The 17,113-nt window shown below is 35.3% G+C and overlaps 1 protein-coding gene across 1 annotated transcript; it reads left to right on the top strand.

Annotated features, from left to right (window-relative positions):
- Nucleotides 1-3,212: 3,212 nt before the first annotated feature.
- LOC106771425 (S-adenosylmethionine synthase 1-like) lies at nt 3,213-5,697 on the top strand. Its single transcript, XM_014657400.2, has 2 exons — nt 3,213-3,532; nt 4,139-5,697. Exon 2 carries the CDS (start codon nt 4,141-4,143, stop codon nt 5,311-5,313), a length of 1,173 nt encoding a protein of 390 aa, XP_014512886.1. The 5' UTR covers nt 3,213-3,532; nt 4,139-4,140; the 3' UTR covers nt 5,314-5,697.
- The last annotated feature ends 11,416 nt before the right edge of the window (nt 5,698-17,113 follow it).

Consider the following 17,113-nt stretch of genomic DNA (forward strand, 5'->3'; position numbering starts at 1 on the left):
TCTTAAAAGTCTCTTTATATATATATATATATATATATATATATATATATATATATAATAAATAAAAGGGTCTGTTTTGTTATAAAATAGAATATTACAAAATTAAGTAACTTATGTTGATCAAGTTTTTTTAGGATGTCTACCCAAGATATATTTTCTCCTATAGAAGATAGTCAATAAGGACAATTTGTAGAATCTAATGTAGGAGATTCAAATCAAAATGATATTCCTATAGATTCAAATCCAACTGAAAGTTCAACTCCTACTGTTAACTCAAGAAGATTAGTGTCAGATGTTTGGAATCACTTTAAGAAACAAAAGGTAGATGGGAAATGGAGAGCAATGTGCAATTATTGTTCCAAAAGTCTTCTAGGTGAGGCAAAACAAGGTACATCACATTTGAGAAATCATTTCAAGAGTTGCAAGCTTCGAACAACACGGGACATCCGACAATCATTTTTAAAAACTCATAAAGAAAGTGGTGAAACCGTAGATGTTGGCAATTATGCGTTTAAGCAACAAATAGCTAGAGATGCACTCCGTAAGATGATAATTCTACATGAGTATCCAATGTCAATGGTTGATCACATAGGCTTTAAAGATTTTTGTGTTGTTGTACAACCTCTATTTAAAGTGGTTTCTCGAAACACTTTAAAAAAGGATATTATGAAGGATTACATTGCCGAAAAAGAAAAATTGAAATTATTCTTGTCAAGGATTCAAAGTCGAGTTGCAATTACAACTGATATGTGGACTGCTAGTAATCAAAATAGAGGCTACATGACTATAACAGCTCACTTTATTGATGATTTGTGGAGGCTACAAAGTCGACTTGTGAGGTAATAACACTATACTATATTTTAACTGTTTTCTTTTATGTTAACATTGTTCTTTTTCACTAAATTAATTAAATATGACTTTCAATTATAGGTTTATGTATGTGCCTGCTCCTCATACTAGTCAAGTTCTTACTGAATTGTTGGTTGAATGTTTAATGGATTGGAATCTAGATAGAAAAGTTTCTACTTTGACGGTTGATAATTGCACTACAAATGATGCTAAGATTGAACGCATTTTAGACAAGATTTCACCTAGGTCTCTTATTTTGGGTGGCCAATTGTTTCACATGCGATGTTGTGCACATATATTGAATTTGATTGTGAAGGATGACTTGTCCATAATTGCTAATGTCATTGAAAAGATCAGAGAAAGTGCTAATTTTTGGACAGTTACACCTAAAAGAGGAGAGAAATTTATAGAGACATGTGCTCAATTGAATATTCCATTCAAAAGAAAATTAGTTGTTGATTGTAGAACTAGGTGGAATTCTACATTTTTAATGCTTCAAGTAGCCATACAATCCAAAGATGTATTTGATCGTTTATCACAACGAGAGAGTCAATATAAAGTTTTGCCTAACGCACATGATTGGCAAATGGAAAATGAAATTTGCCAAAAGTTGGAAATATTTTATGATGTGACACTCTTGTTTTCTGGTACCTCTTATCCAACTGCCAACATTTTCTTTCCAAAGGTATGTGAAATTAAGTTGGCTTTGATGGAATGGCTTAACTCCCCCAATTCTATTATTCACCAAATGGATGCATCTATGGTTTTAAAGTTTAACAAGTATTGGAGTATGATCAGTGGAGTGATGGCTATAGGTATTGTCTTAGATCCCAGGTACAAAATTGATTTGTTAGATTATTTTTTCCCTCAGATATATGGCAATGAATCTAATTGTGAAATTGAAAAGGTGAAGATTCTTTTTAAGGATTTGGTAAGAGAGTATGAAATGTGCATGAAAGGTAAGAAGTTAGTTTCTTCATGTCAAAATCTGAACATAAATGTAGGCCAAATTGTTGATGGAAGAAAAGATGCTTGGAGGAGAGATTTTGCAAAACATCAGATTGTAAAGAAAAATGAACCAACAAATTATAAGTTAGAACTTGATTATTACTTGGAGGAACCGACACTACCAGATTCAGATGAAGAATTTGACATTTTAAATTGGTGGAAGACTAATGGATTAAAATATTCAATCTTACAAATGATTGCAAGAGATTTTCTAGTCATTCCTATCTCAACAGTTGCTTCTGAGTCTTCTTTAAGTACTGGTGGTCGATTTCTTACTCTACATCGGAGTATATTACACCCAGACAGTTTAGAGGCATTGATGTGTGTTCAAGATTGGCTATGGAGTGACATACAAGGTAATTAAATGAACAATTCAAATTACATATTTATATTCATTCAAATGATTGGCTATGACAAATGAATTTATTTTCCCTTTTCAGGTTCTTCAAAATTGAAAGTGGATAACATGAAGCTTAATACAATACTAAAGGAGATAATTGATAATGATGTTAGTATTTTGTTTATAATATTGTAATCTAATTTTATTAATAGTGCCACTTTGTCATTGATTTATGACTTTATTTGTATTTATTTATTTCAGGAATTAAGTGGTCAAAATAAAGATGTGGGAGAACAAGCATAAATCTTGAAGTGTTATTTTTAGAACAATTATTTGAATTTAAGTTTTAATTTGTACTAACTTGAATTAATTTGTGATAATTTGAATTATTTTTACTATTAACTTGTGTTAATTTGAATTTAAGTTTTAACTTTTATTTACTTATCCATTGACTTTTCTTGGATATATGTTTTAAATATTATTTGCATTTTTTTTGCAATTTAATTTGAATTTTTACATTTAAAAACTTATAAAATAATTTTTTTTTTAAATATTGGCGGGTTGAAAACGGGTATCCAACGGATACCCGTGAGTTGAAAAAAATCCGCGAGTTTTTTTAAAACGGGTATCCAGCGGGTAGCGGGTATAATTTTACCCAGCGGATCGGATTGTGGGTACCCGTGCCCGACCCGACCCGTTGTCATCCCTAATGGTGGGAGATGGTGGTGTAAGGAACAACGTCTCTTGAATTTTTATGTTATAAGTTCAATTTTTTTTTTTTTTCTTAGGAGTTTGTACATTATTTTAAAATTTGCATTAATGCAGATAAATACTGAAGGAATGTAAAGGAGTGGATAAAATATAGAGTTGATTGATGATCTTATAGAAGTTGATAAAATATATTTTATAGAAAAAGTGTCTCCCTATTTTACTTTAAACAAATCGAAGTAACATATATTCTACTATTTCTGTGTTTTAAATGTTTTAAATATAGGGCATGTGAAGTGACTAAAGTGACCCTAGGAAGTTAAAGCAACGTGACAACGCCATTTTAGGACGATGAAAATGTAAACAAAGTTGAAAAATTAAAAAGAAAAATGGTGTAAAACATGTCATAAATGGAAATTAATTAAATTAGACACAAAATAAGAGAGAGAGAGGGAGAAGATGGAGCGAGTCTTTCATCTACGTAATCTCGCTCTCACCGCCTCTCCTTCCAATTTATGTACATATAACACTGTTCATCTCTAATCTCCCGCTTCCTCTCCGTCTTCTTCTTCCTCTTCAATTTTACATTTCAATTTCCTTCTCAATCCAACACCAAAAAAATTCACGGTATCTGTCTCTCTCCCTAATCTTAATTCAATGCATGCTCCTTATTATTCTTTCTCTTTTTCCATTTTATTATTCGCATTTAGATCTCACATTTCATTTCGTTTCTGTGATAACCGAATATTCATATTGACTATTGTAAGTTAATTTTCTCATTCCTTTTTCTGTTTTACAATGCCAATGCGAAATGTTTGCAAATTCGAAATTGCCAACTGGAACCTGCTCCGCGACGCCTTTGATCCTTGTTGGATCTGGCACGCGATTCTCTTTTCTGCTTGTGAATTGCAATCGTAGCACGTGAGACAATGCCGTTTCTGTTTGAGATGTTAAAACGAATATAAGATTATTTGTTCTCTATTCTTACGAACATGCCGAATTTGAGAAACATAATAAACAACAGCCTTGTTTTTAAACACTGCATTTAAGATAAACACTGTATTTTGTTTCCTTTGTCGTAGACCCGTCTTCTTTGCCGCACTTTTGAGGAACTTTGATGATTTCGCTGAAATGTATGCAGTAGAAGTTGCATTTACAAATTCAAGCTAATTTCTTTTATTTAAGTCAATCAACATGAACGTAATGTAGCACACTTTTTTATTTGAACAATAGAAATGGAAACCTTCCTCTTCACCTCAGAATCTGTAAACGAGGGCCACCCCGACAAGATCTGTGACCAGGTTTCGGATGCCGTCCTGGATGCCTGCCTGGAGCAAGACCCAGAGAGCAAGGTTGCCTGCGAAACCTGTACAAAAACCAACATGGTGATGGTCTTTGGAGAGATCACAACCAAGGCCAAGGTGAACTACGAGAAAATAGTTCGTGACACTTGCAGAGGCATTGGGTTCGTGTCTGCTGATGTTGGTCTCGATGCTGATAAGTGCAACGTTCTTGTCAACATTGAACAACAGAGCCCTGACATTGCCCAGGGAGTTCACGGTCACTTGTCCAAAAAGCCAGAGGAAATTGGAGCCGGTGACCAAGGACACATGTTTGGCTATGCCACAGATGAAACAGCTGAATTAATGCCACTCACTCATGTGCTTGCTACCAAACTTGGTGCCAAGCTCACGGAAGTGAGAAAGAACAAAACATGCCCCTGGCTGAGACCTGATGGTAAAACCCAAGTGACTGTTGAGTACAGGAATGATGGTGGGGCCATGATCCCTATCCGTGTGCACACAGTCCTCATCTCAACCCAACATGATGAAACAGTCACAAATGAGCAAATTGCCACGGATTTGAAAGAGCATGTGATAAAGCCTGTGATCCCAGCTGAATACCTGGATGACAAGACCATCTTCCACCTCAACCCTTCGGGTAGGTTTGTGATTGGAGGACCCCATGGAGACGCAGGCCTCACTGGGAGGAAGATAATCATTGATACCTATGGTGGGTGGGGTGCTCATGGTGGAGGTGCGTTCTCAGGCAAGGATCCAACCAAGGTCGATAGGAGCGGTGCATACGTAGCAAGGCAAGCCGCAAAGAGTGTGGTAGCTTCAGGGCTTGCACGTCGTTGCATTGTGCAGGTTTCCTACGCAATTGGAGTGCCTGAGCCATTATCTGTGTTTGTGGATACTTNTAAAACAGGGAAGATTCCTGACCGTGATATTCTGGCTTTGATTAAAGAGAATTTTGATTTTAGGCCTGGAATGATTTCCATCAATCTTGACCTCATGAGAGGAGGCAACTTCAGGTTCCAGAAGACTGCTGCTTATGGGCATTTTGGACGAGATGATCCTGATTTCACATGGGAGACAGTGAAGATGCTCAAGCCCAAAGCCTGATTGATTGGCCTTGGTGGTGTTTCTAAAAATGTCATCGTAATCATCTTTCTGATCTTGTGTTAGGAAAATAATAAAGAAGCTTCGGTGAGTACATACTTCACTTAAGATGTATTTTTCAGCTTGGATGAGAATTAGGAGCAGAAACGTGTTGTCCTAACTGGAGGCGTTCGCACAACAGGAGCATATGCAGCTTTAGCTATCTATACCACTTTTCATTTTTGTTTAAATTTCTCATTGTTGTTTTGTTTTTCTCTCCCTTCTGATATTGATTGTTCTGCAACCATTCTTGTGTGGGTGGGACAAACGTGGAATGCCATTTATTTTATTCTTTTCTCACTTTTGTTTTATCTTATATATATTCAAAGACTTAACTATTTTTTAATTTCTACGGTACTTTTTTACTTTCACACTCCCTTTCTTCTATACTGCCAATTAACAATTCTAAATATTATTGATATATTAAAATTTTATTTATNGTTTTTAATTAATTAAATATAATATTTTATCATTACAAAAAAATGTAAAATGAAAATTAGTCAAAAATCACGATCTTAAAATATAATTGGAAACTATGATTTTTTTTTTCTTACTTCCGTTTTACAATCTCTTAATAATAAAATATTATATTTAATTAATAACAAAAATATAAGTAAAAATAAAATAATAATATTTATAATTGTTAAATAGAAATTTGTAGGAAAATGACACTGAAATAACAAGTTTGTGTTAAACGATTGAAAATGATATTTTGATCTCCATGTATTTTTTATATTTATTTGACATAGTTTCTTCTTTTTACTTTTTACTTTTTTTAAAAAATATATAAATTTTACTCTCTTTTTTATAATATTTGATCATTTATGTGTTAAATAAATATAAATGCATGTTACCTTACCATTATTCTGAAAATAAATTTGAAATAGGCTCTGGAGAGTTCATAAGGATCCAAAATCTTTTTCCTTAGCAAAATTATAAATGCACACTTCAACAATAATTGAGTCGTGTGCATGGATTCTCCTTGTATTTGTCCTTTAACATCTTAACAAGATTTGGTCATAAGATAAATAATAAGTACGTAAATAATAAAATTTACATAAAATTGTATTTACATAAGGGAAGGGATGGAACAATATTTTTGTTGACAATAAGTATTAGTTTTATAACTAAAGAGGTAAAACAAAACGGAGGGTTTCTAGCAAGGGTATTGAAAGCAAAAATGTCAATATATTTTTTACATTAGTTAAAAAAATCGAAACATCAAATCAAAATTTTAAGAAAAAAATAGTTATTTAGTCACGATTTTGCTCAAAACCAAAATCATGTATTTTTTTATTTAAAATAATTATTTAATTTTAAGGATATTTAGTTTTGATGAGAATTAATGTTAAAAACTCTTAAAATTGAATAGTTATTTAAATTAGAAAATGTAATGGTCTCGATTATGAGTAGTTAGGCCAAATCCCTTTTTTACTTTGCTTGTAGGAATAACTAATGTTAAATGTCCTTTATGATCTAAAATAATTATTTAGTTTTAAGAGTTTTTTACTTTGCTTGTAAGAAAACTATTTATTTTTTAAAAAATATTTTTTTAATGATATTTAGTTTCAATTGTGACTTGAACTAAAGTTGAATATCTCTTTTCTACTTTGGATTTGGTTATAATCAAAGTCTAATGTTAATATCTTTTAAAAATATTTTTCTTATTTTTGCTTCACTATGCATATAAAACCTACACAAAATATCTATAACAAAAGCAAAATATGATATCCTTATAACAATTAAATATTATTGTACATTTCTATTACATAGTTTGCACAAGATTTCCTTAAATTGTAAATGGATTTATTAGGAATTGGTATCAACTCTTGAATTTATGCATAAAAGACAATGATTTCAATTAGTATATGAAAAGACAAAGTTACAAAATATCTAATCCAATGCAATTATTATCGTTTCTTAACTACTTGCAATATGAACTAGAATAATGGTTGTCATCCAATACATTACATAATAACTACACTTATATGAGTCGATTTGTCTATTACACTAGAAGATATTATCATAATTATAAATAATTGAGGAAGATTGTTGGAATAAAAACAATTGTAAATATATAGATAAAAAACCAAACCTTGGGAGCCAACCATGCAAGCTTTTTAACCTTAGTGTTTAATTTCCCTGACAACATCATATGTGTTGTAATTGAACTACAAAAAATGAAATGTTTTAGGATATATTTATTGTCAATACCCAATTTTGTCCAAATAATTAAAATTAAAAAAATTATTAAAAAATAAAAACTAAAGATAAAGAAAAATTATTGTTGTTACATATATTCATATATCTCAGAGCCTAAAAAGAAAAATAATTGTTTCCATATCTCCCTTATAACTGTTTCTATTTACCCCTTATAAACTGTTTCAAAGCCCTATAATTTGATTTTCCACTTTTAACCCTTATCCCAATGGTCCTAAATAATCTAATACTTTTTTTTACTTCCTCACCACTCTATTTTTTCTTCTCACACCTCACTCTCCATATCACCTCCCACATTACCCTCAAAATCACCCTCCACATCACTTACCTTTTTCATCTACTTTTCCCACCTCATTTTTATATTAACTTTTTGGTTTAAACCCGTTTTTAGTCCCTAAATTAAGTTCTGATGTTCAGTTTAGTCTCCGCTTTTAAAAATGTCAACCTTTAGTCCCTATGATATGAAAAATGTATCAAATTAGTCCTCATGACATCACTTAATGAACAATCACAAGTTTTCATACCTAGGTATCCAATATTTTGTGATTTGTTACCGGAAGGTGTTATGAACAACACATCACTTAATGAACATCAGAACTTAACTTAGGGACCAAAAAAGGGTTTAAACCTAACTTTTTCATACTAACTTTTCTAATTATTCCATTTACCTTTTTAAATTATACTTTCCCCACCTACTTTTTATATTATTTTTCTTCACCAATTTTCTCCACCTAATTTTACCATTAATTTTTTTTTTTATTATTTCCTGCATCCACTTTCTTCATCTAATTTCTCCACCCGGATTTTATATTATTTCTTTCACTTATTTTCCACATTCACTTTTTCTATTTACTTCTTTTTATCATATTTTATTTCACCTAATTTCTCCACCCACTTTTTATATTATTTTTTCCATTATTTTCCATACTAACATTTTCTATTCACTTTTTTAATATATTTTATTTCACCTAATTTTTTCACCCACTTTTTATATTTCTTTAATTTATTTACCACATTAATTTTTTCTATTCACTTTTTAATTATATTTTATTTCATATAGTTTTTCCACTCACTTTTTATATTATTTCTTTCACTTATTTTGCACACTAACTTTTTCTATACACTTCTTTTTATTATATTTTATTTAATCTAATTTTTCACTCACTTTTTATATTATTTCTTTCACTTATTTTCTCCACTAACGATTTCTAGTCATTTTTTTATTACATTTTATTTTACCTAATTTCTCTACCCATTTTTTATATTATTTCTTTTACTTATTTTTCACACTAATTGTTTCTATTTTTCTCACTCATTTTTTTAAATTATATTTTAGCCACCAATTTCACTATCCATAACTCTATGAATATCCATATACTTTTCACTCCATTTTTTACACACACATAATACATCTCCTTTCTCCCACACCAAACCTCTTTATTCCATATCTTCTCCCCTAAAACTCCACTCAATTTTTCTCCTACACTCCATCATCTTTCTCTTCATATCTTTTAACAAGGTACACATATTTTCTTTTCAATTCACTTTGTTTCTCTTTTATTCTTATTATTTTCTTTTTTATTTTTGTAATCCATCTTTTCAAACTTATCATATTATTTTTTGAAAAAAAAAATATAAAAATTATAAAAGTTATAAAATTACAAAAAAGAAATCATTTTTAGTGTTTTTAAAGGTATTCGTGTGACCGTCTGCATCGTCCTAATACTTAATATCTTTGTTTAAATTGAATAATGTTGTTAACGATATAACTACTCGTGTGATCGTCCACATTGTCCTAGTATTTAATAGGTCGAATGTCTCTGCAGGTCCTTATTTTCGTCCAAAATCTCAAATAGATCCTCTTATTTTTTGGCATCTCAATTAAGCTTTTATTTTGTGAAAATTATATCAATTAAATTCTTACCGTTAAATTGGACCTAAGAATGTTAAAATACACTTGACGTGTTGTACTATATTTTTAATTGATGTGGCTAAATTACCTGGATTTGGATTATTTTTAAATTACAAAATTAAGAAAAATTAGGATTCTTTGTGGGCCAGCGGTTTCCCCTTATATTTTGAAGGCTGATGTCATTGTGCCTGGATTGAACGCGAGATGAACTTCTTCCCTTCCTTCCGACCATCGTACCACTGACTTCAAAATACTCTTTGGCACCTCTCTGGCTTGCCCTCACATCTCTGGTTTGGCTGCTCTTTTGAAAGCGGCCCACCCTGACTAGAGTCCCATCGCCATAAGATCTGCTTTCATCACCACTGCCTAAACTCTCGACAATAGAGGAGGTGGAGAGACATTGTTGGAAGAGTCCACTGGGAATGCTTCTTCGGTGCCACCATCAACATCACGAGCCCCTCAACGCTTCACCATCATCAACCACATCAGAAACTTGCAGAAGAACCATTGATGCACGAAGCTTCAACCTCCATCGCAGAAGACCATCTTCGTCTTCTTCAACGCACCGCTGCGGCACACCTCTATTACCTTCGCCAAGCCCAAACCAGCAAACCACAAAATCAGAAAGATTTCATCCTAAACCCCAATTGCTATAAACCCTAATCGCGATAGTCCCAAATGGAATGCCAGGGGATTAAGCTTTTTGGGACATTTCTTTTTCATCTTGTAGTTTCCCTTTTACATGCACTGAAGAGAGTGAGGGGAACTACGACAACCAAAACATGAATTATATGGTTTAATGAGATAAAGTTTTCACCTTTCATGGTGTGAGGACTCACATTTGTAGAAATTGGTGAAATTGACTGGACGGTATTTTTTTGTATTTTTATTGGAAATTATTTACCTGCAACTGGAAAACATTTATCTATCTTTCTGAATGCTTCCCTCCATTTGGAACTACTGAACTGTTGAAAGGACTGCATATAATTGAGGAAAAGAGAGGAGGTTCATTTAATTTATCTTTTGAGCACAATGAATTTTGTTTCAGGATAATGATGGTCCTTGTGACTTTAGTGTTATGGGAATAAATTTAAGAGTACTAAATCATCCAGTTTTATGACGAGAGTGTAAGTGATTGTGATAATTGAGGGGTCTAGTTCAATTGAAAAGGAAAAAGGTTGATATGACAGAAAACTCCTATAAAAAGTTTTGCAGAAACAGATAGGATGCATTACCAAGATGGGAGGATGAGAGGAGGGTGGGGTTATAGTTTGAAAATAAACAAATAAAAAGACATGTCAAAATATAATATATTCCACGTTGTTTAAAATTCAAATCACAGTGCCATGTCAATTTAACAATAACTTCGTTAGATTTAATTTAAGGGTAATGATGTAATTGATGCAATTTTTATAAAATGAGGATCTAATTGAAACCTCGAAAAAGAAAGAGATTTATTTGAGATTTCGAATAAAAATAAGAGCCTACTGAAACATTAAACCTATTTAATATCACTTTAAAAAAATATAATAATGGTTTTAAAGATATAAATACTCAATCGTCTATATCGACCTAATGTCTATGCATGATATACTAAATTTACTGCTGTTTGGACAGATTAAAATGTATTGGGGATGAGTGCAACAAAGGAAAAAACGTTTGGGTAGTGTTTAAGGCTAGCTAGGGCCATTTTGGTGTTCAACTAGTTGGCGCTGAGTGATGACGGTTCAAAAACCATTATTTTGATACTTGATTTTGATGCAAAACACACCCTTTGTGACTTAGAATTAGCTTGAAATCATGCATTTTGCTTAAGTTAGGAAATAAGAGAGTCAAAGGTGGTTTTCTTGGTTTTATGCTTGGTTTTCTCATGATTTGGCGGGTTTTATCTGGAATTGAATGAAGGAAGATGAAGTAGAGGAGAGTTGGATTCAAGAGAAGGTCAAAAAGTGCACTAATGAAGAAACGCAGCCACCACTCAACGTTAACCTAGCGCTAAGCGCTAGCCTGGTGGAAGAAGTTTCTGGCCAACGCCTAAGCGTCAACGCTGAGGGGAAATTAAGTGTTACGCCCACCGTTCAGCAATACTGCTGAGCGCCAGTCTTTTCAAATAGATACGTCAAAACGCTTAAGCGCCAGCGCTGAGGGGAACCAAGGGTATCGTGCTCACCACTGAGTGGTGCTGCTGAGCGCTAGTCTTTTAGGCTGGTCTAGTTTCTGCTTTGTTTTAATGAACTATAAATAGATTTGTATGACCCTTAGAGATTATCATTTGATAGAGAAGACGCAGAAACACCTTCTTCACCCCTTGGAGGCGGATTTTGGATGCGAAAGCTTTGATCTACAACTTTTAGGGTTTTATCTTTCATTCTTTTCATTTATTTCATCTAGTTTCACCATGTCCATGGTGAACTAAACTCCATTGTTGTTGGGGAAAACGATGTAATCCCGAATCAAACATGACATCCTCATTTCTGCCAAACAAAGAACAAGTATCAGGTTACCTGACTTCTCGGCTTTTGCTCCTGACATGGCAAACACTCTGCGAACAGCCTGCGGCTTTCCACCATTAGTTGACTTCTGAGGCGTTCCACCAAAGGACTTCTTCTGAGGGCAATTAAGAGAGATATGCCTAGGCTTGTTACATGTTAAACACGTTCTCACCTCCTTCTTGACGTCTGATAATGGTTGAAAAACAGTTATTTTCATATGTCATTTTAGACCAAATTACACCCTTTAAGACTTAGAATGAGCTTAGAATCAAGTAAAACCCAATAAATGAGTCAGTCGAGAGTCAAAAGCTGTTTTTAGCGATATTATGCTTGTTTTGCATTGTTTTGCAATGATTTTGATGAAAGTGAAGATTAGGGTTGAAGATGAAGGTCTTAGACTCAAGACAGAAGAAGAAATTTGAAGAAAAGAAGAGTCTAGGAACCACTCGGCGGCAAAATTCACCGTTGGGCCGTCCAATGCGAGGAGGAGGCACTTGGCGTGGACGCTGGGCAGATTTGCGATTAGAGGCAAACCGCCAGGCGGTGGCCCCCTGCCGTCAGGCGGTGGCGCGATTAGGGGCAAACCGCCGGGCAGCATAAGTGTGCCGCCGGGTGGTTGTCCGCTGGGCCTGGGCTTGTTTTCTGTGACACTCCTCAACTATAAATACCCTGTTACGATTTCATTCTCATTCTTTTGACAAAAGAGGGCTGCCATACCTAATTTTCACTCATTGGAGAAGATTTCTTGGATGCTTAGGCTCCTTTTCATCCTATCTAGGGTTTGCTCTTCCATTCTTCCATTATTTTCATCTAGGTTCACCATGACAATGGTGAACTAAACCCTTTTGTTGTTGGGGGAAACAATGTAATCTTTTGAAACTCTCTTCTATTGAAACTCTTGTTTATTTATATGATTATCACATGCTTTGATTATCAATTGTTGGGTTCTCATCTGCGCTTAAAGCTTTTATCGTTTAACTCATTCGATAACTGTTTTTTGTCTCTATTGATACGAGAACGTACAGTACTGTCATGAACTGGTGAGAAATTCCTTGATTAATGAAATACCACCCAGGGATAGGGAGATAGGACGATCAATTGTTTTTGCTTCTGTTCGGTAATGCGTTTCTAATTGCTAGGGGAGGCTAAGGATAGCAAGCCGGTAATTAGTAATAGGCTCTTTTCGCCGAGGGATCGGGTTAAGGGTAGGCCAAGAAAGTTTGCATAACAATTAGATAATCAAGCACATTAAACAAGAGGAGTAGATAAGAGGGAGGGAATAAGATGAAATTGTCAACCCCCAACAACTCCATTCATCCTTTTTCGTCAATTGAATCAAACACATTGCATGTTTATTTTTTGTCCTTGCATTCCAAACAATTAATTTTTCTCCACAAGTCTTACGATCTCAATTCACACGAACGATAAGGCCTTTCGAGTCTCTTGGGAAGAACAATATCGGGTATTACCGATTATATTACTTGAACGATCTTGTACACTTGCCAGTGAGTCAACAACGTCACTCAGCTTTGGACAATTTCTTCGGATGTGACCTCCGCCGCACTCAAAGCACTTCAACAAACCTGGCCTAGACTGCTGCGACCTCTCATACAGTTTCTTCTACTACTTGCCCTTGGAAAAGATGCCCTTCTGGTTCCTCATCACGCGCCTAGACTCATCCAACCTCTCAACTGTCGTGGCCCACTCCACTAACTCTGGAAATTCATTAATCTTCAGGTGAACAAGTGCCTTCAAAAGATGGTGATGCAATCCTTGCTCAAACCTCCTGCACTTTCAATCCTCGCTCATATTCTGAGTATAGAAATAAGCCATATACTCGAATATCTCTTTGTAGTCTTGCACAGACATACTTCCCTACTAAAGAGCCAGAAACTACGACTCTCGTTACTGCTTAGCGCTAGCCGGAAAGTAACACTCCAAGAACCTAGCTCAGAAATCTTCCCAAGTAGCAACCTTCGCTTGAGTATCCATGCTTCTCCGCATCCCAGACCACCAGTACTCAGCTTCCCCTGCCAACATGTATGTAGCAAACACTAACTTCTACCCCTTAGTGCACTCGATCGCTTCAAAGATCTTCTCAAGGTTGCAAATCCAGTCATCCGCTTCATATGAAGTTGCCTTGCCATTGAACTTCGCAGGACTGTGACACAGAAAGTCGTTCATACCCACTCTCGGCCTGGGTGCTTGCTCAGCCTGTTGTACTTGTTGTCCTTGCAAAACCTGGGCAATCTGTCGCAATGTCTGCGCCAGCTCCACAATAGCATCGATTGGAGTAGGATTTCTTGCCCGTCCCGACATCTTTATCATTTATAATGCAAAAGATGAGAAAAAAAATAACCACGAAAGAAACATCAAAATTACGCAAACCCACTAGTCGAGCTCACTCCCCAAAACCCCAAAAGAATTTTTTCAAAAACCTAGCTCTGATACCAATTGTAACACCCCTAAAGGAGTGCCACTAGAAAACAACAAAATTTGAAATTTACCCCAATTTTTTTTCTTTCAATTAAAATTAATATCGCGGAAACAATACCTCAAAAGTTTAAGCGTCTTACAACATAAAGTTCAAACCTTACAAATATCAAATCCATTGTTTAAAAACATAAAATAACTTTAAAACATGATAAATATCCCCATATCTATTCCCATATCTCTCGTCGTGCTACTCCATCCCTGCCTTATCTGTAACACCATCTACTCCTATACAAGTACGATCATTACAGGTGGAACCACAACCACAAAAAGAAATGGTGACTAACTAAGGACATAACATAGCATATAATTTCAATGTCAAAACATCATAAAATATATTATTCTAGTCATAACCTTACAATACATCACGATATTCGAAATAATGACTCAGATCATTCTCACAAGCTTCTGTTGTTTCCTTGAATTTTGTAGTACCAAACCTGTTTCGTAAAACAGGGCGATTCGAGCCACCTTCCATCTCAACTTCAGGCCTATCTCCCCGACTCCTCAAGGAATTACGAGTAAAAACTTCGGTTAGGCGCACCCACCAAACACTATACTCACACGAGCCGAAGTCAATGGGCGAGACATTCAACCCTCTCTAGTCCTCGCGCACGAGGATAGGGTGACACTCGAATCTCAGTCTTTGCAGAGAACTCAACACACTATCATATCGCAATACAAACACCATCGGTTCGACAAAAGTTCTAAGGAAATGACAGAACGCTTGCTTTCACAACTTTACCATCACAACCATCACCATCATATATAAAGTCAACCAAATTCATTGGCCAACAATTAATAAAAAATTCACAAATAATTAAATAAGTTAACTTAATTATTGCTCCTGCTGACACACCCTCGTGGAATTACTAATTTCGCACTTTCATCGACTAGAACAACATTTCTAGTGCACCCCCACTTTTTACTAAAATCCCTAACACCAAAAAAACACACTTAATTCCAATACACCACCTTTTTACTCTAAACTCACTCTCTTCTACATCTACCTTTTCAAGTGGACCCCAAGGCTATTAAATTATATTTTCCCTCACATCCAAGGTAGGTCCCACATGGAACCACCCATTTCCCACCAAACTCTCTCTTTCTCTCTCCCTTATTACCATTTACGTATCATCTTCTCTTCTCTTTCTCTTTTATTTTTTTCATTAAAACAAAAAGTTTCACTCACTCCTCTTTTCTCACAAAACTGTGGACCCCACACCTATTTCTAGACCCCACTAGTGCAAAAACGCTGTTTAACGTCACCCCTTAGACGTCCGTTTCGTGAAAATCCGACGTCTACTAATGCGCGGTGGCATTATTGTAAATAAATTGGAAAACTAGACGTCAATTTCGATGTCAGGCAACGTCTATGACATCATAGACGTCGGGCCTGCCACAAACTGACGTCCAATTGCCTGAGGTATGTGATAAAACAGTCCATTGACGTCGGCGTTTTCAGGGGTACCGACTTCTACTACGTTGCAATTAATGCCGTACAAAAATCCCAGGAGCTTAGACGTCGGCTGGAAAGGGCACCGACGTCTACGTCACTGACAGGAAAATCAAACGTCAACCAGTTCAGCTTTAGACGTCGAATAGACGTCGAATCCCGTGAAAAAGCAACATCGATTGGGCTACAATTAATGTTGTTCACCTAATACCCCAGGCAATTAGACGTCACGTAGTCAAACGCCGACGTCTAAGGTCTGTTTGGAAGGCGGGAAGACAAAAATTCTTCAATGTAGACGTCAGTTCTGAGGGGCACCGATGTCTACGTTCCTTGTAGACGTTAGTTCTGAGGGGCACCGACGTCTATTTTCCTTTATTTTCACCAAATTCGAGGGTTGTAGACGTCGGCTTTTAGGGGCACCGACGTTAACTTCCCTGACAGGAAACCAAAACGTCAATCTTTTCAGCTTCCTAGACGTTGGTTTCTGGAGCAACCGACGCCCCCCATTTCATTTTAAATAGACCGCGGACTCTTCTCAAAATTCAGTTTCAATCGCGTCTTCATCTCTTCTCCTTTTTCTCTGCTTCTCCACTACTGTTTATCTCTTGCTGCATTGCATTGTCGTTTCTCATAACGTCATTGTCTTCGTCCTCTCCTTTTTCTCTCTTGCATCCCAGGTGCGTGGTTTTTTTTTTATGATACTCGTTTAAACTTTCTTTAGCTTTTTATCGATTATCTTGTCGTTGAACTGATTAAAATTTGCTTTCTTTGTGTTGTGTTTTAGTGCAGTTTTAATCCTCTCTTTGGTTAACATAGTGCAACATTCTTCCTTTGCCGGTTTCCTCACAAGAAGAGTGGCGATCTTTTGAGTTCTCTAGTTCTTCCGACCGAAAATGGAACCTGGGTCCTTGTCTACTTCTCGACACCGTAATTTTTTTTTGTTGCGGTTGATTAATGGGAAGTAGCCATGGACCCAAATTCGGTTTTGGGTTGAAAGGACTAGAGAATTCAAAAGACGCAAGCTTTTTTGTGAGGAAACTAGCGAGAGAAGAATGTTACACAATGCTACCGAAAGCCTGGATCAAAACTGCACTAAAACACAAAATTGTTGTTAGACGTCGGTTAAAGCCATGTCCGACGTCTATAACAACATAGTCGTCGGTTAGTGTCATTTTAAACCTCTTTATATAT

The sequence above is a fragment of the Vigna radiata genome, chromosome 8, assembly GCF_000741045.1.
Source record: "Vigna radiata var. radiata cultivar VC1973A chromosome 8, Vradiata_ver6, whole genome shotgun sequence".
Classification (NCBI taxonomy): domain Eukaryota; kingdom Viridiplantae; phylum Streptophyta; class Magnoliopsida; order Fabales; family Fabaceae; genus Vigna; species Vigna radiata.